The following is a 25,685-nucleotide window of genomic DNA, read 5'->3' on the forward strand; positions in this document are numbered from 1 at the left end:
TCAAGACAACTTGAGAAAAAAATGTAACTTATTTTGTGTTCTGTCCATTGTATAGATTGTTTCTTTTGAAAGTTACCTAAGCTTTTTTTTGATCCGTTGTTTTTTTTAAATTTCATTGTACAACCTGCTTGAGCCTTCTGCTGTCTTTTGACATTAACTTGTATACATGTAGTCAAGCTATAAGGGGGTCAACTTGAACCTTGACGTGATATGATCATGTAGGTATATATACATCCGTTATATATTGTCACGAGTCATGATTTTGTAAGCGAACACGCCATACATGCACTGCCTCTGATTAATCACTTATAATATATGATTTAAAAATGCGCCAAAGAAAGTCAGTCTTTGAGAGTTTAGGTTTTTTCTTTGGTAAATATCCTACAAACACATACAACACAGTCACCGAAGTTGACTTTGCTTATACAAACTCCATAACGGAAATTTAGGCCCATTTTCGCGCCAAACCATATTTACGAATATGCGTCTAACAATTCTTTCCATTTGATTTTTGTTAAGATTAATTATTATTATTATGAAAACAGCATAGACATATGTCCCTTGTGAAAGTTAACTCGCGCTCTTGTGCTCCTCCATAACGTATTTTGTGCACATCTAATGGAATTGTAATTTATCCGAAACTGTGGCATTTAACCCAGGAACAGTAACTCTGTGGGTTTGACAAGCCAAATGCAACTTAGGTGTTCCATCTTCGCAGGTGTGCGAGGTGGTAGCACGATTTCATGTAAGAATTTTGTGATCTGCGGAAATTTAGTTACAGGGTGTTGTAAAATAGTCAGAAAAAAAATAATATTGCATTACCACTGCGTCAAACTGTTAATTTCGCAAGCTAGAAAAAAAATAATGAAAGCTAAGAACGTCTTTTGTTGGATCAGTCAATCACTTCTTTCCTTGGTTTTCTCAGATTTCAGAAGTTACGAATATTTTGACCCATACTGCCCAAAACTAGTTCAATACCGGTATTATTACATTGTTCGTGATTTTTTTTTATCACATTTAACCCAGTAATTGTTACACAGTTTGTTTTGATACTGACAGTGATAGCATTTATTGTGACTCCTTTTGATTTGTACAATCTAGGACACCCAGTGAATGCTTGGGGTTTGTGTGACACTAATCTTGTTTTATTCATGGGTACAGTAATTCCAGGTTTTATGATTAGGGTTTCTAGTCATAAATGTATTTGGCTTGGATGCAGGCAGACCTGCAGTTGGGGTTAACCAAATTAAAGTGGAGGTAAATGTATATTTGCAGATGTTATTAGGCACATCTTAATTAGGCACAATGTTAAATGTAGTTCCTCCATGTTTTATATATTCATTCCGTTGACCAACAAGGTAAATGTCAGAATGTTAACTAAGGAGGGGATCATTTAGCTGGCTGAATTAAGGTACATGTAAGTTTAAAGTCAGAGATCTAGTTAAGTAAGTAATTCTACAACATTGAATATACTGCCTTCATATTTTATTCATGTAGTTCTGACATTCATTCGGTCCATAGTTAAATTAGGTGTGAGATCATTTAACTCCCTGAATTATTAATTAAGCTGCACTTTTAGTGTGATGTTGGAGTTTCCCACAAACAAATTGTCTTCGGATTGAATGGATTGATTATTTTGTGACAAACTGGATTGGTTTATTGATATCTGCGAATAAAAAATCATGGCGGTAATTTTTTGCTAGAATGCTAGCAAATGTGAAACTTGCTTTGTGCTTGTAGGGGATTCTGTCGTGTGTTTTTTTTTATATCATCCAGGTTAGGGTAAAATTCAAACAATCCTCAACTGCACCAGATATGTGTTTGGATTTTTGGGGATTTGAATTCAGCTTTAAAACATTATTTTCAAAAGGCAAGTTCAGAAACTAGTCAGTTCAGTTAAATATTGTTACTGAAGTGTACATATAAATATAAAGCCATTTTGTTGCCCCTAAAGATGGACCTATGGACAAGGTAGGAGGTTATTTTAACGATCTGTTTGTACTAGTCATACACATAAACCAAAGCTTGCATCTTATAATCAAAATTGTAAGAATATTTGTTTGCTTTGATTTCAGAATGGCTGACTGGGGAGCTTGGAAAAACTCCAGCCCTGCGGGGAATGAGCTGCTCTCCCTGTACAGTAACTGTTCCCAACTTAGCCCCTCCCTCTACAACAACCTATGTGTGAATGGCAGCTTTACCCCATCTCCATCCAAACTGGAGAGTAAAATGAGCTTCTGTGACAAAGACAATATTGACCAATGTGCCTCTATACTTAATCAAGTGAGTGGTAGAATTTGAAATATGTAAGTACAAATTTAAGATAAAATCATCTAGAGATAAAAATGTTAAATCACTTTGGCAAACTGCGGCCAGTTCTGTATAGTCATACATTAGGAAGAATGAAAGCAGTAGAAAGAATGAATGATAATAGCTTCCAACCTATTCAGCCCTCTCAATTCACAAGTGTACTTCTGTCCCAAAAAAAAAGTGCTGAGGCAAAGCAATAATTCTGCGGCAAAAGTAAATTTGCCTCGGCAATAATATTTAAGATAAATATAAACACAGCTGAGTACAGTTGAAAGTAGGCCTGCATTATGGCATCCATACTCTGATATTATTTTGAACTCAATGCGGTACAGTTGTGACTCCTTTTATTTACTTTTCCACAAATATACGCACTGCAATTTCGGCAGCCTGCTGGTCTCGAATATCATTCCCCCACCTTAAAATGAAACCTATCTGTCATAAAGGTCATGCTGACTAGGCCCCTCTCCCTGACATCAGATGGCGCTAATCGCTTCAGAACGGTCGCCATTGTGGGTTGGTTTCATTTAATATTACATTCAATGCAATCCATCTCTCATCCATCAACAGTCTTTTTCTTTACCGTTGCGTCTCAAAATTCTAACTCGCTCCAAATTACGTCTTTTCTTGTCTCGGCTTATCTCTCTACTGAGCATTACTCTGTTTTTAAACTATCACTGGCAAACCCTGCCCATGCTGTGGAAGTGCCAGTAGGCATTTGGGCCTAAATATTGATAAATTTAGATGCCTAAAACCACCTTTTATACTTGAATTACTCTAATTCCTTGACCTTTTCACATATAAAAGAGCTTTCAGTCAGCACAATTTTAATGTGATTTTGGAGACAAAACTACATTGGTTGGATTGGAAAATTTCGTGGTTTCACAAAAACTGTTATTTTATCAGTCTGTACAGAATAGTGCCTTCAGAATGTATCTGAATAAACACCTGGTAAACCTGCAGAAAGGTTGAAGAATTACAGTACTGTAAGTCAAATTTTATTCAACAACACACAAGAGTTTATGTTCTCCCAGGAATGACATACTCAGCACTTTTTATCCCTTGTGGCTAAGCTATCATAATTAAGCATTCCCCTCGGCAATTGCCGGTTGCTAAGTGAATTGAGTTGGCTATCTGTTCAACGCAATTTCAGCCATCTCCTAGGAAACAAAAGGTGAAATGTAAGGAATGCATGAATAAATTTTTTGATGTCACATGAGCGTCTATGTGATGACAAGAACATTGAGCCATTAACTGTTTTGTATGTGTGATATTTTTGCTGCCATCTTTTACTTTGCTATGATATTGTAATTGTCTTTTTTATTACATCATATTTTGTGTACTGTGTGCATGGCAGTTCATATGAAATCCTATCATTCAAACTTCGATTCATTTGGGCATGATATACCTAAGTCAGGTATAATTGATGTTTATATCAGCTGACAGGTGTTAATCTGACTAAAGGTAGAGTGGAGATTGTTTACTGTCCTGCTTGATGTGAGTCATGTTCAGACCTGTTGTACATAAGATGTTGCGTCACCGTTAGAGTCTAATTATAGCTGATCTAGCACAGGTGAAACAGGTGCCTTAGTCATAGATGCAGTAGTAGGTAGTATTGTCAGGGTTGCAGAAGTGCAGGTACCTGTAGTAGGTGATAGGTAAGGTATTTTTATTGAACAGTGGCATGTACTGTACACGAAGGTAACCAAATTCTTTAAACTTTTCACCTGCCTCTGCAACCAACATTTTGAAACATTCTGTGATAACTATTGGTTGTAGAGAACTAATTTGCTCAGCTTCATGAAGGTTGCATCTGTAGTCACACAAATAAATTTTCTTTCCATTGTTTTCACAATTATTGCATGCATAAATTCCACTGAAAATATGTGCTATAGAGGTTGAAAAGGTAGAAGATTGACATGTAATATTGTTTAGTGGTGCACATAGTTTTAAAACCAGGTTTTGTACATATACTGTAATTGTTCAACGTTTTCGTACATGTGTGTTTGCAAGGTGTTTATTCAAGCATATTCTGAAGGCATTATTCTGTGGAGACTGATGAAATTATAGTTTTTGTGAAGCCCTGATATTTGCCTATCCTACCAATGTACATAGTTTTGTCCCCAAAACCAAATAAGAAATGTGCATAAATTGCACTTAAAGTTGCTCTGTCAGAGGTTGAGGAATTTGTGTTTTTAAATATATAATAGTTACCCTGTCTTAATAGGTTTGAGTTTTTATATGGTGTTCATTTCATAAAGTATCATTCTGTATGTTATTACTGTAACTTACATGCTGTGAAGGATTTATGAAATGTGACTGGAGAATAACAGTGATATTAAGGCTTCCCTTTAGTGCCTGGTTTTAGCCTACATCATTGGTCTATCTCATTTAACAGTGATATTAAGGCTTCCCTTTAGTGCCTGTTTTTAGCCTACATCATTGGTCTATCTCATTTAACAGTGATATTAAGGCTCCCCTTTAGTGCCTGTTTTTAGCCTACATCATTGGTCTATCTCATTTAACAGTGATATTAAGGCTTCCCTTTAGTGCCTGTTTTTAGCCTACATCATTGGTCTATCTCATTTAACTTTCTCATTTGACTTTCTGACTGACTTTAAATCTCAATAAGAAGACTGAAAACTACTTTGTTCTGTCACGTGTTAGCATTTACCATAAACTAAATAAAGATTTCCTGTGGTTTCCTGGATCACTATGCTCCACTACATGTATTCGCCGAAAAGAAACAAAAACTTCATTATCAGGCCTGCAAAAAGATTCGATGTTCTCCATACCCACTGTTCCATACAAAAAAAGGCTATTTATGGTCATTTGATTGTGTTCCGTCCTCTTGTTATTACAGGAGCTGATGATGCTGGGCTTACAGTCTGTCTATGGTGCGGAGTCTGATGCTGTGGATCTGTGCTGTCTGATCAACTGTTGTCATGATCTCATTACACAACATCACAAAGCTATGCATGAGAAAGAGGAGCTGGAGAACAGGTGGGCTGTAACTATAGGGCTGATTCAAATGGTTTAAATGCTGCAACTAAGAGGCCAGAGAGGCTGCATGTTTGAATCCGGCTATTACTGTTTTGGCTGAGAGGTGTGTCAAGAGGTGTGTGAGGTATCTAGCAAAGATTAGTGGTTTACTCCACGGGCTCCAGTTTCTTCTACATGCAAGCTTGATCGTGCCAGTTCTCTAGGTACCCCGTCTACCGTCTGTCCTCTGTACAGCATTAGCGATACTCATCCCTGAAACAAAAACCACAATCTTACACTGCGCCATTGCTGCTATCTTCATTCCCTTATTTATTTAAAAGTCATAAAAGTCATTAATCCTTGACCACGACTTTGAACATCAATTAATCCATGAGTATGTTGTATTGTATGACCAGCAGAGGCTAATGAGTAACAGTTGAACAAATTGTTTCCTTCTGTGACGTTTCACTTTTTTGTGTGCTAAGGTGTTTTATGAGCACACATATGCCAATGAAAGTGACGTAATAAAGGAAAGAAGAATAGATTTCATAGCTTGGACTGATTTGTTACAGGCAAGAAGAAAATCTCCTTTTCAGTATTTACTCTTACATATGTGTTTAGATTGGTTCTGTTTTAGTTTGTCTCAGCTACCACAAATTTCTGTTGTACAGAATTCTTTGTATTTTGAAGAAGATGCTGTGATGTTATTGTTCTTGTTGTTAACCAGGTACCACCGTTTGCTGTCAGATTTGGACCAATCACAGACCCTGCAGGCACGCCTAAAGGCAGATTTAGACCAGAGTCAGCGGCAGTGTGCGCAGTGTCAGGAGAAGGAACGACAACAGAGTGCTAAAAACAGAACACTAACAGCCAAACTCAAGTCCGAAAAGGAGGAGGTAGGATTATTTTGTCACGTCAGTCACTCACTGCAGAGTTAGCTGTGTAACTTGTCTCCCTAGAAAGTTTAGAAACTCATTGTGTTGTGATTTTGGAAACAGTTTGATTAAAAGAGTTTAAAGTGAACATAAAGCCTGCCACTATACATACAGAGAAAAAATGATGTAGGACACAGTTATCACAGAAGAGTTTGTAAAAAATTCTATAAAGGTTTGAAAGCCAAGAAGATGAAGTTCGTCAGTGGGGATATGGCACTGACAGACAATTTACTCTCAGTCGCCATGTTGTAGAAGCCCTTAAGAATGTGGCCAATCACTAGCGCTGAAACCGTCAGGTGATAATTGGCTGTCACGTCAAAGAACTTATTAGCTATCGAATGTCTGTGTGGTTTCTTATAGTGGATAGACAGGTAGTGATGCAATAAATTGGATTTTGCTGTTAGTTTAATTGTTAATCTGATGCATTTTGAACCACACATATATGAGCAGGGAACTCAGAATGGCTTCATGTCACAGTGTGTACATGTTGGGCAGGAGACTACAGTAACTTGTCGGGGTCAGCTGCCAATAAAACCCCCTCGGGATAGTCATTGCTTGAAGAAAAGTATTGACATTATTTTTCCTTAGCAAAGTCAGCTTTACGACAAAAATATCTTCTCAAAATATGAATGGAGGGGTCATTATAAATCAGAAGGTCCTGCTATGTTCGGTAAATTCCCTGGGGTCTGTACAACCAGCGAGGCCAAGTGCTTACACCAGTACAGGACAAGGACAAGGACAAGCAGGACCGCTAAAACATGATGCTTGTGTCCACAAACATTGCCCTGCCCAAGCCCCAAACTAAAAACATTGGCTCCTTGAACAGAGCTGATACTCTTTGGTTGTGTATCAGATGTTTTTGTTTGTATTGTCTCATTGTCACATTGTTTAATATCGATGGTATGTGAAAGCTCCTAGGTTTTGTGACATCACTCTACATGGCTGTAACATGTCAAAATGGTGTCACCAAATGACTGGCTAGATACTGATGATTGTTTGCTATTTTTATGTTGTTGAGAAGTGCTGTAGACTTTTTAAAATATTTTTGGAACATTTCTGCAATACTACTTCATTAATTAATTCAGCTTAAGTGGCTGACTTTATGTTCACTTTAATGAACAATGCCACATGTTCATTCCTGCCAGCAAATCTCAACCAGCCTTTCTTAAGACTTCATAAATCAAGATTAATTTTATTTTTTACTCGGGCATATCTTTTTTTTTTTAATTGGAAGTTTCAGATTGCGCCTCCCCACCTCCAGTAGTCATGAAGTGTGCTTCTCTTTGTTTTCAAATGTTTATATCCATTATATGATTTATCCGATCATCAATTAATCAATTATTTGATTTCCTGTTGTTTAGTGATGATTTGGTAAATGAGTTGGGGCTTGAACATTTGTCGTTTCACTAGGTGAAAAGGTTAAAGTCTGTGATGACAAGTCGAGATTTACAATACAAACATGATTTGAAGAAGAAAGAAAGAGAGGCAAACAAATTGAAAGAAAGGCTACATCAAGTGCTAATGGACAAGAAGCATGAACGTCAGATAGGTAAGCACTACACCAGGTGCTAATGGACAAGAATCATGAGCATTGGAGAGGTAAGGGCTACACCAGGTGCTTATGGACAAGAATCATGAGCATTAGAAAGGTAAGGACTACACCAGGTGCTAATGGACAAGAATCATGAGCATTAGAGAGGTAAGGGCTACACCAGGTGCTAATGGACAAGAATCATGAGCATTGGAGAGGTAAGGGCTACACCAGGTGCTTATGGACAAGAATCATGAGCATTAGAGAGGTAAGGACTACACCAGGTGCTAATGGACAAGAATCATGAGCATCAGAGAGTTGAAGGCTACAGCAGGTGCTAATGGACAAGAATCATGAGCACTGGAGAGGTAAGGACTACACCAGGTGCTAATGGACAAGAATCATGAGCATTAGAGAGGTAAGGACTACACGAGGTGCTAATGGACAAGAATCATGAGCATTGGAGAGGTAAGGGCTACACCAGGTGCTTATGGACAAGAATAATGAGCATTAGAGAGGTAAGGACTACACCAGGTGCTAATGGACAAGAATCATGAGCATTAGAGAGGTAAGGACTACACCAGGTGCTAATGGACAAGAATCATGAGCATTAGAGAGGTAAGGACTACACCAGGTGCTAATGGACAAGAATCATGAGCATTAGAGAGGTAAGGGCTACAGCAGGTGCTAATGGACAAGAATCATGAGCATTAGAGAGGTAAGAGCTACACCAGGTGCTAATGGACAAGAATCATGAGCATTAGAGAGGTAAGGACTACACCAGGTGCTAATGGACAAGAATCATGAGCACTGGAGAGGTAAGGACTACACGAGGTGCTAATGGACAAGAATCATGAGCATTAGAGAGGTAAGGACTACACCAGGTGCTTATGGACAAGAATAATGAGCATTAGAGAGGTAAGGACTACACCAGGTGCTAATGGACTAGAATCATGAGCATTAGAGTTAAGGGCTACACCAGGTGCTTATGGACAAGAATAATGAGCATTAGAGAGGTAAGGACTACACCAGGTGCTAATGGACAAGAATCATGAGCATTGGAGAGGTAAGGACTACACCAGGTGCTAATGGACTAGAATCATGAGCATTAGAGTTAAGGGCTACACCAGGTTCTAATGGACAAGAATCATGAGCATTAGAGAGGTAAGGCTACACCAGGTGGTGATTGACAAGACGCATGAGCATTAGAGAGGCACAGGCTACATGAGGTGCTGATGAAGAAGAATCATGGATGTTAGATAGGTAAGGTGCTACACCAGGTGCTAATGGACAAGAAGCACGAACGTCCGATAGGTAAAGGCTACACAAGGGGCTATTGAAGAAGAAAATTCAACACTATATACATGTAGGTAAGGGTTTCGCTGGATGCTAATCATGAAGATATGGTGTGCATATATGTATGTCACGTGTTTTTTCCCCCACCCATAATGCTCTCTATCACTGAAAGCTTAAAAAATCTTGATTATGGTGTTAAATGGCTGTCAAATAAATAAATACGTCAGTATGACCTCAAGCACTCGGGTTTCCTCCACCTGTAGAAACTGAGCATATCAGAAGTCTTGAGAGTGGCGTTAAACAACAGTTAAATAAATAAGGGAATGAAGATAGCAGCAATGGCGCAGTGTAAGATTGTGTTTTTTGTTTCAGGGATGAGTATCGCTAATGCTGTACAGAGGACAGACGGTAGACGGAGTACCTGGAGAACTGGCACTAACAAGTAAGCCATACCTGACCCCTGTCATTATTAGCCTTCCTCTCCGGCCCCACATGCTAAGGACTACCAGGAACCTGCAGAAGGTTGTGGGTTTCACTCGGTTTCCTCCCACCATAATGCTGGCCGCCATCGTATAAGTGAAATATTCTTGAATACGGCATAATACACCAGTCAAATAAATAAATAAATCATTATTAGCCTGTACATTTCGGCTTTCACAAGGAGTTTGTGGATTCCCCAGCTTTATCTGTTCCTGGAACATTGGTGACTTCAAGCACTCATTTGATGCTTATGTCGCCATTTGCACCGTTGAAAATTTGCTGAAGACCTCTTGTTTCTCACCAGTTTGATGTGGATGTCTGTACATGTATGCCACATGTGGGAAATTTGTCAGTCACTTGCCCAAGGTCAGTGGTTTACCTGGACACTCCACCCATAAAACTGACCGTCGTGTAATCAAGTGAAAAATTCTTGAGTATGGCGTTTATAAACAACAATCAAATAAATAAATGAACCCATCCTGGGAGGACTAATACGGATGTGTTCTATAATATTTATGTATTTGTTTGTTTGGTTGATGTTTTATGCTGTACTCAAGGATATTTCACTTATACGATGGCTGGCTGCCATCGTATAACCCACGACAATCCTCAGGTTTGTGGCAAACCTTACCACATATGGTTGGAGAAGAAGCCAGCATGAGCTCAACTTTCATTCACATGACCGCATTGGTGAGAGGCTCCTGTGTCTTTGCACCGCACTTGCATGCTAATGACCAATTCCATGATACCTTACCTTATGACAGACATACTTTGGTTAATGTGTGAGTGATAATGTATTATCCTGTATTAGAGGTTGTTTAGCATTAATGTGTTTGCCTCTCGTCTAGTCGTGTGTACCTGAAAGAAAGGCTCTGATAAAACAGAAATACAGATCTCTTCATACTCCTGAAAGAGCAAATGTTATGCCATAGTTATTTCAGAAGAGGGCTGAAGCAGTTTTTTTGTCTGATATGCATGTTAACTTTATAAATCAACTTTTCATCGAATCACTCTTACATCAGTTCATGTGATGTCTGCAGAGAGAGTTGCGTTTTCGGGCTCTAGAAATAACTTGTGTCTGATTGGTTAAAATTGACATGATGGCGCTTTTGATTTTCTCAGTGTACGCATTTTAGCTTATCTTGAAGTGTAATATATCTTGTAAGCTTTTTAATCTTTGTGTGGGATACTTCATTGATATATTTAGCCAAGTGTTTTCTTTTAATGTGTATATGCTAAATAATAGGATGAATTTTGGCATTTGCAGACAGGAAGAAGAGATGTACCGCTCTGTGATATCAAACTATGAAGACAGGCAACAGATACTGATGCTAGAGAACGCCAAACTCCGAGACACTTTACAGAGCATGCAAACCGAGATTGTGTCACTGTTGAATCAGCAGGACTCTCCTCTCAAGGCCTCTGTACAGTCGGTGAGGATACGTTATTATGTACAGTATCATCACCACTATGTTATTATGTACAGTATCATGACCACTGTGTTATTATGTACAGTATAATTACCACTATGTTATTATGTACAGTATCATGACCACTGTGTTATTATGTACAGTATCATGACCACTGTGTTATTATGTACAGTATCATGACCACTGTGTTATTATGTACAGTATCATGACCACTATGTTATTATGTACAGTATCATGACCACTGTGTTATTATGTACAGTATCATGACCACTGTGTTATTATGTACAGTATCATCACCACTATGTTATTATGTACAGTATCATCACCACCACTATTAACATCTACATAAGACAGGCTCCTTGCTGGCTGTGCTGGTTAAAGCACTGTTACTGTCAGGCTTGTGACCAGTGATGTTGACTGTTTCAATCCAGTTACGTGTGTTTGGCTGCAGCTGTAAGTCAGGAGGTTTGGCAGGGGTCTGGCATTGGTTGGTCGTTCACTTTAGACACTCTGGTTTACTCCACCAGTAGACCTAACTGATGTGGTGTAAGGGGAAAACTCTTGAGTATGGCATGAAGCGCGGGCAGATATTTGTCTGCCATGGGGAGATTCGGTAATGAACTTAATGAACAGATAGTAATGTAATTGTTCTTCAATACTCTTCAGAATTGTGTTTGTTTGAGGTGAAAAAGCTGGTGAAATAGATTAATTTGTCATATTACTAATGAACTGTTCTGTTTCCTATATAACAATAGTTGCTACATATATACAACACTACGTGTGCCTATAAGTTTGTACCTCTTCTGATGATCTGTGGCCATAGCTGAATTTTAACATCACTTGGCTATTTAGATTGTTTCCTCACACATTCCTACCAATTTTTCCTTTGTTGTTCACCGTCATGAGGTAAATTTTATACATACAAGTACTGTAAAGCATAAAGGATTAGTCCAATAAGTTTATTTAAGATTCACTTCGTTTATAATAGATACATGGAACGTTTAGTTATTGATTTTTTTTTTTCACCGACACTTAATTATGTGTCTTAACATTTAAAAGTACAAAACGGCTTCTTAGGTTTCTTCTTGGGGTGTAAAAATGTGTGTAAAGCACAGTTTTCCTAAGGCCTGAGCAATGAAACATTATTTAGCCTGCAGTGGCCACACCATCAAACTGTCAAAACCGCTGTGAGGTGAAGAGCTGTGAATGGAGGTCGCAAGAGTGTTCCTGTTCCTAGACAATTTATTGATAGTATCATTTGTGAGAATTTCCAGCTATTGACAGCAAAAATTGCATGAAATAGAGAGGTTATTAAAGAATTTTTTCTCGTCTTATGAAGTAAGGGGAGATATTGTGTGAGGGGGGATCAGACAGATACTGTTGGTGTCGGTGTCCAGTTTAGTTGGAGTTTTGGCCAATCATAGGGTTGCCATCGCCACCCATAGTACACAGATAGCCAATCACTGGTAGTGATTTGCATATCAAAGACCAAGGAAATCTTTACCTCATAGCTCAACATTTTGTTCAGCTATTCACAAGGTTGCAGTTGCCTCACACGGTACATGGATTGCCAAATGCAGTTTGTGATTTGTATATGAAAGACCTCTGTGGTAAAGTTGTGCACAAACTCCCCACAGTATCTTGTACCAGCACAGTGATTTACAACTCCATAACTCCATGAAGTCACTGCTCTGCAATCCTTACAACTGTATAATAATTTTGGTATTTCTTGTTGATTCAGTGGCAAGATCTTATAATTAATTTATATAATTAGAAGATCTATATAATCTGTGTATGACAGTGTCAATTATTATTATTATTTTTTCTTTTTGATTTAGAGGTTAATATTTGAATGTATCACATGACTTAAACATCATACAGTTTGACAAACTGCTCCCGTTTTCATTTCTGTTAAAACCATAATCCTTAAAATGTTGTAGAATCCCTTTTCATGTGTCCTTTAAGTATAGTAAGTCAGAGTTATCTCCCTTGTAGGAGTCCCCTGAAGTTTCACTCTCCTGCAGTGATGATGATGTCAGTGTTGGGGCCTCAGAGTGCTCTGTGCTGTCTACTGATAAGCTATCTGAAGGTATAACTGGACAACTATTCCACATGTGATTTGATTAACATGATTTTAATTAAATGCCTCGTCAAGTTCATGTCTCAAATCTGTTGCATTCACAAAATATTCCTCTCCTTTTATTTTATTTATTTATATGATTGGTGTTTTACGCCATATTCCAGAATATTTCACTTATACGAGGGTGGCCAACATTATGGTGGAAGGAAACTGGGAAGAGCCCGGGGGAAACCCATGACCATCCACAAGTTGCGGTGAGACCTTCCCACGTACGGCCTCTCCTTTTAAGTTGTGTCTCCAGTGAACAAATGGACTGATAATGACTAGAAGTGTAATAATTGTATTTTTCTTCTCGGAGATATTGTGTGTAAGGTCTTGCTTATGAAACTCTTGTTGTTCTGTTGTATTTTTAGGCTTGTATCAAATGCCTTACGACATGGTCCAAAAAGATATAGAGAAAAATTTCCATGATACTTGCCGTATGTTGAAAGAAGTTGTCAAACATTCCAAGAAAAAAAAACTATCAGGTAATTTTCATTAAACAGTTAAGTTACAATTGCATGATGGTTTATGCAGCTATGTTTTGCATACATGTATGAATATGCAAATTAGAGATACGAGTCTTTATAAGGTTTATGAGGCTGTCTTCATGAGACTACACACTGGAAACATGACAATCTCAGTGTATGGAAGTCATTGCTCTCTTTCTCATGGAGAGTGAACGTGGTTTCACGAAACTTGTTTTGCTGAAGCCATATTACAATATGAGGTAATGTTTGACTTCATGATTTCTGAGAAACGCTCCATGTGGGACTTTTTTGAAATTAGAAAGTGTCTTGAACGAGCCCCGTGGTATTTCTCAAGATCTGGAAATTACTCATCCCAATTTCTGAGCTTTTGCTTTCTGCAGGGCATTCATGACCAGGTCAGGATGATAGTCATTTATGTTATCTGCAGGTGGCAACAGTGAATGTTAATACCCTAATTCTTCTAATTTTTTAGACGTGTATTAGTAGTGTTGAAAGCAGAATATCACATTTCTTTTCCAGCTTTTGGGAAAAGTGAAGACACGAATATGTTGTTCATTAGATGGTCTAGCCATGTGAGAAAAAAGAAACTAAGTGCTCCTGCTACAATTACATGTCCATGTATACTGGCTAAAAAGAGCACACCAGGGTGTCCCAAAAATTTGAAGAAATATTGTAGTTTGGTTATTTTTTAATACATACTGTAAAGCTTTCTATTTCTTATGATGTCTGTCCGTCTCTATCTTTGGTTGCAATTTTTACACCAGAAGCTTAGTGAAGTGTAACCTGTCTTCTGCTTTCATTTTGATTTTTGAAAATTGATTTCAAATAATTGACAATTTCAATGAAGTCTTATTGTCATTGATTTTCTAGTGAATTGCCTATTTTTTATGAGATTATTTTTAGTAAATATCTACAAATACCTATTCTTGATCTGTTATTGTAGTGCCTGTGAAAAAGAGCAAGAACACATCTAATGGAGAAATAAAAATGTCGTCAACGCCTGTGTCCAATGGGATAACCTCTAGAGAGAATGTGGAGGAGTTAGTGGATAAATTGACAAAATACAAGTGGCTGGTGAAGGAACAAGAGGAATTTATACAAGTGAGTTACATCACACAGCTGAAAGACCACTCCGTTGGCTTAATTGTTAGAACACCTTCATTGAAGTCAGGAGACCTGGGATCAGTTGCCGGTCACGTCATACTAAAGACTTGAAATGGTACTTGTTGCTGCCTCATTTGGCTCTCAGTAGTGAGAATGTTGAGTAAGGAATCAGGATTGGTTTGCCTTGTGTCAGTATCATGTGACTGGTGGGGGTGTCATGTCGTATTTCAGTAGTGGCAGCACTTTGGCAGCATGGACTCAAGACACCCCTGCCACAAGGCGACACAGTATATCTGCACACACCTAATGACGTCAAACCCCAAGCATTCATTCATTCATTCTTTCACACAGTTGAGAGTCTGATAAGTGAGAAGTTTCTATAAGGTGAAAGATCATTATAAGTTTGTACAAGTAAGTCATCACCCAGGGGAGGAGGTGAAAGATCAGAATAAGTTTGTTGCATCACATGGACGAGAGAGTGAAAGATCAGGAGGTTATTACAAATGAGTCACTTCACACAGGTGAGGAAGTGAAGGATCAGGATAAGTTTGTATAGGTGTGGAGGTGAAAGATCTTTATAAGTTTGTATAGGTGAGTCATCATACAGGTGAGGAGGTGAAAGGATAAGTTTGTATACGCGATCATCACACAGTTGAGAAGGTGAAAGATCGAGATAAGTTTGATCAGGTGAGTTACATCACACATATGAAACACAGGTTAGAAGGTGAAAGATAAGGACATTTATTTATTTGATTGGTGTTTTACACCGTACTCAAGAATATTTCACTTTTACGATGGCAGTCAGCATTATGGTGGGTTGTAACTGGGCAGAACCCGCGGGAAACTCACAACCATCTGCAGCTTGCTGACAGACCTTCCCACTTACGGCCGGAGAGGGAGCCAGCATGAGCTGGACTCGAACTCACAGCGACCGCATTGGTGAGAGACTTCTGGGTCATTTAACTGCGCTAGCGCACTAACCAACTAAGCTAACCACGGAGGCCCCTTATAACCTTGTAAGAACAGTGTAGAAGTACTGCCGTAGAAATATGGCAAACCTTCAGGAATCCTCTGTTGTTTTCAGCAATCATTACACAGTCAGTCTCAGTCTGTGGAGAACTCGTTTCTGCATGACTCCCAGCTGTTACATGACAAGGAGAGTCTGGCTGAGGAACGACGACGCTTGTATCAGGCTAAGGCCAGGTTTGAGGATGAGCGCAAACAGCTGACTGAAGCTGCCATACGGCTCAGCAGACAGGTACAGTCGCTTTACCCTGTTCTCTGTTCCATAGATACGTTAGTTCTCTAACGTTTTATATGTGAAAGAGCGATTTATGCAACCATAAGATTTGATTTTGGAGACAAAACTCCATTGGCTGGCTTAGTCAGTTTAATGGCTTTGCAGAAGTGTAATTTTGTCGGTCTGCTCAGAATAATGCTCACAGTGTATGCTTGAACAGACGTTGTGTAAACATGTAAAAAGGTTATAGAATTGCAGCACAGTGACTGCAGAGTGGGAAAATGCCAGTGAAATATTTCTAACTAATGGAAGGGTTCCAGTGACAGATTAAAATCTTTATAATGTAAATATTGGGGCATGAAAAGTAAATAGAGAAAGCATGGAGTGGGTTAATTGTTCAGGTTGGACACGATTACTCATGGTATTGAAACTTCATTCATGCACCTTGCAGTGGACATTGTAATTTACACCTTGTCCTGTTGGAAACAGTCTATTAATAGCGGTATCCCTGCATGTACTTTCATGTGAGGAGAAAAGGTGCAGTACCTTTAGAGATAATTGTATTTTTGGGTGATAATGTGATGGTAAAGTAATTTAGCAAAGATTTTTCGAAACATTTTCACTGTAGTTGATTTCAAGATATATGAATTTATTGAAAATAGTGTTGAAGAAGCACAATGGATTGCCCCTCTGCTATTCTGTTTTATTTTAGAGAAAAGATTTAGAAGATGAGAAGGCTCGTGTATTACAGCAGCAGTTTCTCCAGTTTTCTCCCTTTGTTTCTGACAGCGATCGATCCACCGTGCTCAAATCAAAAGGTGCTGTAACCTCTTGTATTCTTTGAATTTCATTAAATTGATTATTGAGCAAAACCAGGATGTTCGGAACAGATGTTTAATCTTTAGTTGCTTATTATTATTTATTTATTTATTTGATGGGTGTATTTCTCCGTACTCAAGAATATTTCACTCATACGACCGCCGCCTGCATTATGGTGAGAGGTAACCGGCTGCGGAAACCCACAACCATCTGCAGGTTGCGACAGACCATCCCACATAGAGGAAGCCAGCATAAGCTGGACTTGAACTCACAGCGACTGCCTTGGTGGGAGGCTCCTAGGTTATTGCGCCGTGCTGGCTTGCTAACCCTCTCGGCCGCACCACACAGGCCCCTGTGATTATTTGGCTCATTACTTTATTTTGAAAACTGCCTCTGCCATTACTGTCAATAAACCTAACTGTCATCTTGTAAGTGGGAACTTGTTGAGTGCAGCACTAAACATCAGTCTGTCAATCAGTATAATGGGTAATGTTGAGAGGGATTGTGTGTACAAAGGTTTCAGGCAACCATGTTTGTCTCAGATCCAGAGAAATGTTCACTAGTTTTCTCCTGTAACTGAAAAATGAATCTTTGGTTATCTTTGGTTACTGGGTGATAAAAACACGGGATCTTGTCATGTATCAACAAAATTCTTGTTTTGGAAAAAGTCAGAACTTTGGTCTACCCTTTAATGCATGCAATTCTATACATGTATATGTACGTTAAATGAGATAAAATTTCATGTGGGGGCGAGGGGGTTAGCACGCCTGCACAATGACCCAGGAGCCTGCACCAATACAGTCGCTGTGAGTTCAAGTCAAGCTCAGGTTGGCTTCCTCTGCAGCCGTACAGGGGAAGGTCTGTCAAGAACCTGTGGATGGTCATGGATTTCCTCCCACCACAATGCTGGCTGCCGGCGTATAAGTGAAATGTTGTTGAGTACGTCATAAAACAGCAATGAAATAAAAAAATGAATAAAAATTCATCTTCATTCTGCTCGATTGAGAATTTATCTTGAAGAAATGTTTTGAGGTTTTTTGGAAGGTACAATAATATCCTACTGGGGAAAAAAATATAAGTTGAAATGCCATCTTTATATTTCATGAAATTTAGTTGCCTCAGAAAAGGCAAAAGTTTAGGTGGTTGTCTGTATGTAATAGTTTGCTGTTTGTTGTCCTTACAGAGGGTAGCCGCCTGCTTCCGTCCACACCAACCTACACCACCTCTCCCTCCATGGTGGTCACAGGCCCCTCCCCTACTGACCTGTACAGAGCCATGGGCCTGAATCACCATGTCTCACAGAAAATTGGGTAAGGCACATGTATGACATCTACACATGGAGCTTATTCATGTACTTCCCATACCTGGATCTAATAATCCTGCCAGGGCCGTATGTAGAAAAAACCCCTGTATAAACAGTTTTAATTTTTGGTGAATACATAGATACACAGTTGAGGATGTCTCGCAAATCACATCTGTCCAGTTTTTGCGGTAACCAGATAGCCATTTTCCTTATATATACTATATAAAAAGATATGGTTTTGTGTCCGGGCTATAACTCCAACTGTTTTCTGCGTAGAGTTTTAATTTTTTGATGGATACATACACAGATGACGTTGTGCTGCGACTAACATTTGTTCATTTTGCCAGTTGCCAGTTTCATTATATATATTATATAGATAAATATGATTTCGTGTCTGGGCTATAACTCCAGCTGTTTTTCGGGTACAGTTTTCATTTTTGGTGGATGATGATGATGATGTGTCACGAATCACATCTGTCCAGTTTTTGCGGTTGTCATGGTAACCAGATTGCCATTTTCCTTATATGTACTATATAGATAGATATGATTTCATGTCTGGGCTATATAACTTCAACTGTTTTCTGCATAAAGTTTAATTTTTTGGTGGATACATATATACACAGATGACGATGTGTCTCACATTGGTTCATTTCCATGGTTGTCATGGTTACCAGATCACCAGTTTCTGTATATATACTATATAGATAGACTTGAATTTGTGTCCGGGCTATAACTCCAACTGTTTTCCGTGTACAGTTTTCATTTTTGGTGGATAGATACATAAAATAATGATGTGTAGTGACTCGCATTTGTCCATCTGCATGGTTGTCGTGGTTACCAGACTGCCATTTTCCCTATTTATGCAATATAAGTAGATAAGATTTCATGTGCAGGCCATAACTCTAATTGTTTTTATGTACAGTTTTAAGTTTTGGTAGACATATACATACATACACCGATGACGACGTGTTGCGACTCACATTTGTCCATTTCTGTGGTTGTCATTTTTACCAGATGACCAATTTCCATATATGTATTATATAGATAGATATGATTTCATGCCAGGGCTATAGGTCCAACCCTCAGGGGTTGTACTCACCACAATGCTGCTGGTATTCAATTGTACATTTCAAACAAATGCATTTGTTGGGGCATATGCTCTGTTCTCTCGAACTCTTGTTTATCATTATGGTTATTTACTTGGGTTCTTTTGACATTATAAGGTCATGGCCAATTGAGAATTTTAGCTTATGGAATATTTTCTGGTAAGGTATAATGGTCTTACAACTTATTACACCGTCCTTCCCAACTATAATTGAGAGGCAGCGTCGCATAAGTGAAATATTCTTGACTACGACATAAAACACCAATCAAATATAATTGAGTGGTATTAAATGTTAGAATTGTTTACAAATACTTCATATGTTTTAATGATACTGTTGAGTAAAGTACTATATGCTCAAAGCACCATCTGTACATATTGAAACAATGACCAGATCCTGTTTTAAATGTTGTATACTTGTCTGTATTAGTATCTTCAGTGAAACTCACGGCCATCACAGTGACAGATCCTGCAGTATGGTGTTCAACCCCAATCACATGAAATAAATAAATGTCAGCATCTTAAATACAGTGTTGAACACATATCCTGTAAAAATGTCCATAATATTTCAATTGTTGTTGGTTGTATTTTCAGGAACGTGAACAGTAAACCCCCGATGAGCCCCCAGATTAGCAAAGCTCCGTCCTCTGGAAGCGTGACGACAACTGAGGCTCCCATGGGAGCCAGCCCGTGTAAGAGGAACAGCTCGGGGAGTATCAAACTTTCCCCCATGCCCTCTGTGGAGAACATGTCTCATAGCCTGGACAGTCTCAAGAAAACCCTGTTCAATGGAAAGCCCAAAAGGTCCAGTAGTAGACAAAGCTTGAATTGAGTAGGTTATTTCAAAAAGAGACTATACCAGACATTTTTGGCTTATAATACATTTTTGCTAATCAAATGTTCTCTGTTTGCCAAGTATAGCTGAAGTTATTGCCTTGCAGGAAACATCAGAACTTGTACCTGTTCTATTTACAGTGGTAAAATTCTAAAGTTTGAAAAAGTTATAAAGCAATCTCACATGATAGATTTATCAAACTTTATTACCAATTTTCAACTGTATCACTTGCACAGATATTTTGTGAAAGGTAGTTATGTATTTGGGCTATTCTAAAATAATAGCAAACATTGGATTAGATCTTTGTAGATAAATGTTTTTGCCCCAAAAATCTCCAGTATAGTCTCTTTTAATTCTTGTTGGATTGAAAGTGCAGGAAGATTATGAAAGGTTTGAAACAGTTCCTGTATATGCAAAAGCTGTTGAGAATAATGATGGAGAACTGACATGATAAATGTTTGCGATGTTCATCGTTGATAGTTGAGGAAAAATTGTTGGGTGTTTGTGTTCTGGTTGAATGCCTTAAGTGTCTGATTTTGCTACTGTTAAGAAATTGAAAGATTTGTGATAATGATAAAGATATTACGATGATTTGGGCAGTCACATTCCATGAATGTCGGACGATGGCTTATGTTACCAACTGAGATATATTTTTGTTGAGTTGCCAAAAGAAAAACTCTGATATTAAATGAAACATTGCCAGAATTAATATTGACTCTTAAAATTGAAGATTTTTGATACACCATGGTGAAAATATTTTGTATTTCTACAAAGAAAAACTGAGTACGGTCAAACTGGTACACTTGAATTTGATAATGCTTATATCATTGCAGTATGCATTTCCATAAACTGCTGTAAAGTCATCATATCATTAAGGAGTATTTATATTTTTGTTCATTAGCATCTGGAGAGCACATGTGTGTACATGTCGAATAATAGCCTGAGTTAGCTTGTAAAGGGTGCCTCTGAGGTTGACCTCTCTTTCAAGTTGCCGATTTTCATCCACTTTTATAACTGATTAAACGTCAGACGTCTGATTTGCCGATATTGAGTAAATTTCTAATTCATAAGGCGAAAAAAGATAAGTATTTATTCGGATGGTAAAAGGTGTTTATAATTTCTTTATGCAAATGTGACTATGTAATGCCCAGAATATATTTTGTGATAGGTTTCTTCCAGGTACATATCCATTTTGAGCTGTATTTGCTTTGCACAGTGATGTTTATATTGTTTGATACCTGAATATTTGCAATTATGAATTCATATCTCATGTTTATATTGAACTACGAGGACATTTTCTTCTTATTTGGCACTGATAATCTACTTTTTTTATTATGCATTGGGTTGTGATTACGTTTGTAGTTATTTACTTTAGTTTGTATATTTGATCTCATTCACAAATATTATGTATACTTGTTTGACTGTTAGTTTAAATTATGTGTGCTGGCTGAAGGCCTCGGAGCTTACCACGTGATGTTGTTGCAAAGCCCCATGACACTGCACGAAACCACTTGGCGACAGAATAACGTCCCTTTGTGGCACAGCTTTGTCACAGAACCATAATCAGATGGGAAAGCTTTACATGGGCCATTATATAAGTTAAAATTTTATCCATGAAGATCATGGGGATAATCTTTTCAAATATTCCTTATAGTGGCTTTGATTTTTCTTTAAGTGATTCTGTCCACTTTCTCCTGAGGGGGATAGACAGCCTGCCTTAATCTGACTGATGAGCGCCTTAATCTGTCTTTTGCATCCTCTTAAGCAGCTCTCAAACCTTTGGCCAGCAGGGCAAGGTAATAGGCTGTTGCAAAATCCATCTAACTTCCATGCTATTTCCAGTAAGTTGATTTGTGCAGATTTTCCAGGCGGTCTCAGTCAGTGGTTAATTGAAAAGGTCAGATCATCAAATCAAAAGCATTACAAAGGGACTCTGTTGCAAAGTTACGTCCGGGATATTTTGTTATGATTCTGAGGTTCAGTGAAAGGTGTGCAAGCTTGGTCTATAAAATGTACACATGTTCTTTAGTGAAGTACATTCCAGCTGTGGTTGAAATGTACAGTTCGCTTTTTATTGACTCCTTATTTTTGAAGGGGTTGTCACAAAAATGCATTTAGCTTTTTAGTTGTCATTTTCTTACATTGAACTCATTATATTTGTTAAGAACTTTTCCTGTTTGTCAAACAAAAACCAATCGGCACATTTCTTTTTTCCAAAATTGTCAACCATGGGAGATTCACCAAAAATCAAAAGCTAATAATTTGCAGACTCCGTATTTTTTTATTTTAGCTGCTGATGAAAGGAGCCTGTTTTGCACATGAAGCAAGTGCCACACTTTTTATGTGCTGCTTAAACATTACTTTAACATAGCATAGGGCATGCTGTACAGCTTGATGTTTTTTTTATCTCCGTATTAGATTTTATTATGAAGGGCCCTGTAACTCTGAACTATCATAGATTAAGTTTATGGTACATGTAATTACCATGGCAACATACCTGTGTTCAACCTGTGTTCTTATAATGGCTATAATCAGCTTAGCCTTATATTGCTATAGTGGAACATGGCCCTGTTACAGTTGTTATGTTGTTATCACCTTTAACAGCCTTATGGAATTCTCAAAAGCCCCCAAGAGACCTCAGCCACTTCCACAAATCTTCAAAACGTTGTGTTTCTCGTAACTTCTTTTTCACAAATGATGCCTTGGTTATATCGCCATGACGTGATGTTTGAGGAATGTTGCAAAAATGATTTATGTCATTTTTTGAAAATGTGTCCTAACTGTTGCCTATGGGAGCCACACACTTACACAAGAGCTGGTTTGACAGTTACAGAAATACGCAAGGAGCTTAAGTACAGGTATAACGTTGTAGTTACTTCGTGTTTTGATTTGTTATTGTGCTAGGTGATCTGATAGGACAGATGACTTATTCTCTAAGGATTTGTTCATTTTGTGCCCATGTGGTCATGTATCGCTTGTGTGTCTCTCTATCAAGACAGATTCTCTGACTCAGGTTACATGTATGAGTACATACTTTTTGTACACGTCTTCAGTGTTCTGAGAAAACACATGGGCTATCAGTCATTATTATAATAATATGAACATATTTATCTTTGTGATAATGTTAGGCAACATCTCGAATTTTGTATTATGCCAATATTTTGTTTTACATTCCCTGTTTGGAGTGGCCAATGTTTTGTATCAAGGACATTGTTTGTATCTTTCTATCTTGTGGCATTTTGTCATTGTAATGTACTTGTATTCTATTTTAGTTGCGGTTGTGCTTTGTCTTTCACTGTTTCTTTCGGTTTTCTTTTCTTTTTTTTTTTCTTATTTCTTTTTTTTTTCTTAGTTTCAAGTAGATTTGCTCTCCCATTTTGACAGGGGTTTGGTAATGCCATGCTATATTGTTGCCACTGTCCATAGCTATTTATGTGTACTAGTTTATGCCATGGTATTGTGTTGCTATTGTTGCCACTGTCCATAAATGTCTGTGGTACATGTCTTAGTTTGACTGTTCCATGGTATCTTGTTGCTATCATTGCCTCTCTCCATATGTGTTCATTCCATACCTGTACTACTTTGATTATTCCATGGTGTCCTGTTGCTATCCTTGCCACTGTCCATAAATTCCGGTCTGTTTCAGTTGCTGCTGTATGATATGCCTCATTATAAGCTGTTACTTTAGTAACATAACAGAAGTTGTCATCGTCGTGTAGGACCAGACAATTATTCTTACTGGATAAAGCAGAAATTAGACTGTAAAGAATGCTCATCTATATTGCAACAACTGATATCATTATTTACTTTGCTGCATTGGCAAGGTTTGTCTACATATGGTTTGTCCTATGATCCTTAATGTCCTTAATCAGGACAATTTGGGAATTATTATTTTTTGTCACACCTGTTCGTGTGATCTTGAAACAAAAAAAAAATGAAAATTATTGTTAGCCGTATTTGTCCTCGTATTTTGTTTTCTTATTTATTTACCTGATTGGGGATTTAGGCTGTACTCAAGAATTTTTCACTTATGCGACGTGCTTTGTTCTGTAATTGTATAGTGCCAGACTGGCAACATGTCCTATTATTGTGCAGGTGTCATACTGTCCCGAAATTGACACCAACTGGCCATACGAATGAAGAATTTTAAATTTCGCGGGAAGATGGCTCCGAACTTGGTCAACACCGAATCGACAGCCAAAGCAAGTACTATGCTTACAGGAGGGTTACTGAAGTTCGTCTGTATTCGCATGTCGATGTCATCATACTAAAATACGAGAGCATTGCGTGGGCTTCACGTAGTAGTGTTTGCCTTAACACAATCGGAATCGGTAAAATGTCCGACGACACCGATGATTACACGAAGTAAAGACGAAGATGACACGATCTGACAAGATTCCCTAACGATGGCCTTACGAAGGGCAAAATGAACACACGAAAATAAACCTTCGCAAGGTCTTTCGACAATTTTTGTCACCGCTGACAAAGTTGCCCCCGGAGCCTCAGCGACTCCACGATGGCTTAAGATACCCTCACGAATGGCCCGATGTTTTTACTATAAGAGCCGAATTTGAACATTTCCTTTATCGTGTGTCCATCTGGTGTCAATTTCGGAGCAGTTTGACGCTTGCATGAAAGAAGGGTGGAATACGATGATTTTCGGTAAACATCTATCATAAATAAACGATATACCCGTGATGTTTCAGTCATGGTCACTTTACTCAAAAAAAATAATCAGTTAATTTTAAGAGAAAGTCTGTTATTGCAGCAGATTATGTTAAATATAACACAGATATTTATTAATTCTTCATGAAGATTCTTTTAGACTAGCGGGGTATGTTAAATATGACAGGAATATTGTGTTATAATAATAGAATACATTCTAACATCACTTTTCAGTTAAAATTTACAGATTAATTTTTTGAGCGTTGTTATAGCCGTTTACAGCTCAAATCACAAGTCTGATCTATGTCTTTGCTCGGGTAGTGGACAATATATTTACACCCTATCAGTCTGCCGGACTTTTTTTTCTCAAAACTTTTTGAATATTCTGAATCGAGACTTGATACGTGGTTCACAAAGAAATGTTGTTAATAAAGTTCCAGTTTCAGTAATTTTTGCGATAAAATTATGGCTGGTTTTGTTCTGTTTATACAGGCTGACATTTTTAAACCACAAGAAGAAAGTTGAAACGGTTCTACGTGCCTTTATATATTAGTACACATCTTAATCTGCAAATTTTGAAAATGCATCCTTTAAACCGTTGCAATTGTAGATAAAGATGTGGATTTAAGTCACGATGAATGTGTGAGTGAATTTATATTAAATAAATATTTATTTGATTGGTGTTTCACACCATACTCAAGAATATTTCACTTACACGACGGCAGTCAGCATTATGGTGGGAAGAAACCTGGCACAGGCCGGAGAAAACCCACAACCATCCGCAGGTTACTGTCAGATCTTCCAGCGTACGGCCGGAGAGGAAGCCAGCATGAGCTGGACTTGAACTTACATTGATGAGAGACTCCTAGGTCATTACGCTGCGCTAGCGCGCTAACAATCTGGGCCGCGGTTAAACAAATAAATAAATGCCGAGGCAGACGAAAACGAATGTTACATTAAACCCGATTTCAGCTTGCAACGATTCCATTTAAGATGGACTGGTTTACTCCCAAAACATAGGTCTTTTGGTTTACTCCTAAAAGACC

At 38.1% G+C, this 25,685-nt stretch overlaps 1 protein-coding gene across 1 annotated transcript; it reads left to right on the forward strand.

Moving 5' to 3' along the window:
• Window positions 1–682: 682 nt before the first annotated feature.
• LOC135470666 (afadin- and alpha-actinin-binding protein B-like) lies at window positions 683–23,771 on the forward strand. Its single transcript, XM_064749700.1, has 14 exons — window positions 683–745; window positions 2,076–2,283; window positions 5,171–5,310; window positions 6,017–6,185; window positions 7,635–7,773; window positions 9,424–9,493; window positions 10,799–10,964; window positions 12,957–13,050; window positions 13,455–13,568; window positions 14,515–14,672; window positions 15,760–15,933; window positions 16,628–16,733; window positions 17,918–18,044; window positions 19,734–23,771. The coding sequence occupies exons 2-14, from the start codon at window positions 2,077–2,079 to the stop codon at window positions 19,969–19,971; spliced, it is 1,902 nt and encodes a 633-aa protein (XP_064605770.1). The 5' UTR covers window positions 683–745; window position 2,076; the 3' UTR covers window positions 19,972–23,771.
• Window positions 23,772–25,685: the final 1,914 nt, after the last annotated feature.

This window comes from Liolophura sinensis, chromosome 7 (genome assembly GCF_032854445.1).
Source record: "Liolophura sinensis isolate JHLJ2023 chromosome 7, CUHK_Ljap_v2, whole genome shotgun sequence".
Lineage (NCBI taxonomy): Eukaryota > Metazoa > Mollusca > Polyplacophora > Chitonida > Chitonidae > Liolophura > Liolophura sinensis.

Bases quoted from the DNA above. Each gene is read 5' to 3' on its own strand.
- LOC135470666 (XM_064749700.1), top strand. From the start codon at position 2,077: ATGGCTGACTGGGGAGCTTGGAAAAACTCCAGCCCTGCGGGGAATGAG. The intron at 6,186-7,634 runs GTAGGATTATTT...TCGTTTCACTAG, and splicing joins TCAAGTCCGAAAAGGAGGAG to GTGAAAAGGTTAAAGTCTGT. The intron at 7,774-9,423 runs GTAAGCACTACA...TTTTTGTTTCAG, and splicing joins GAAGCATGAACGTCAGATAG to GGATGAGTATCGCTAATGCT.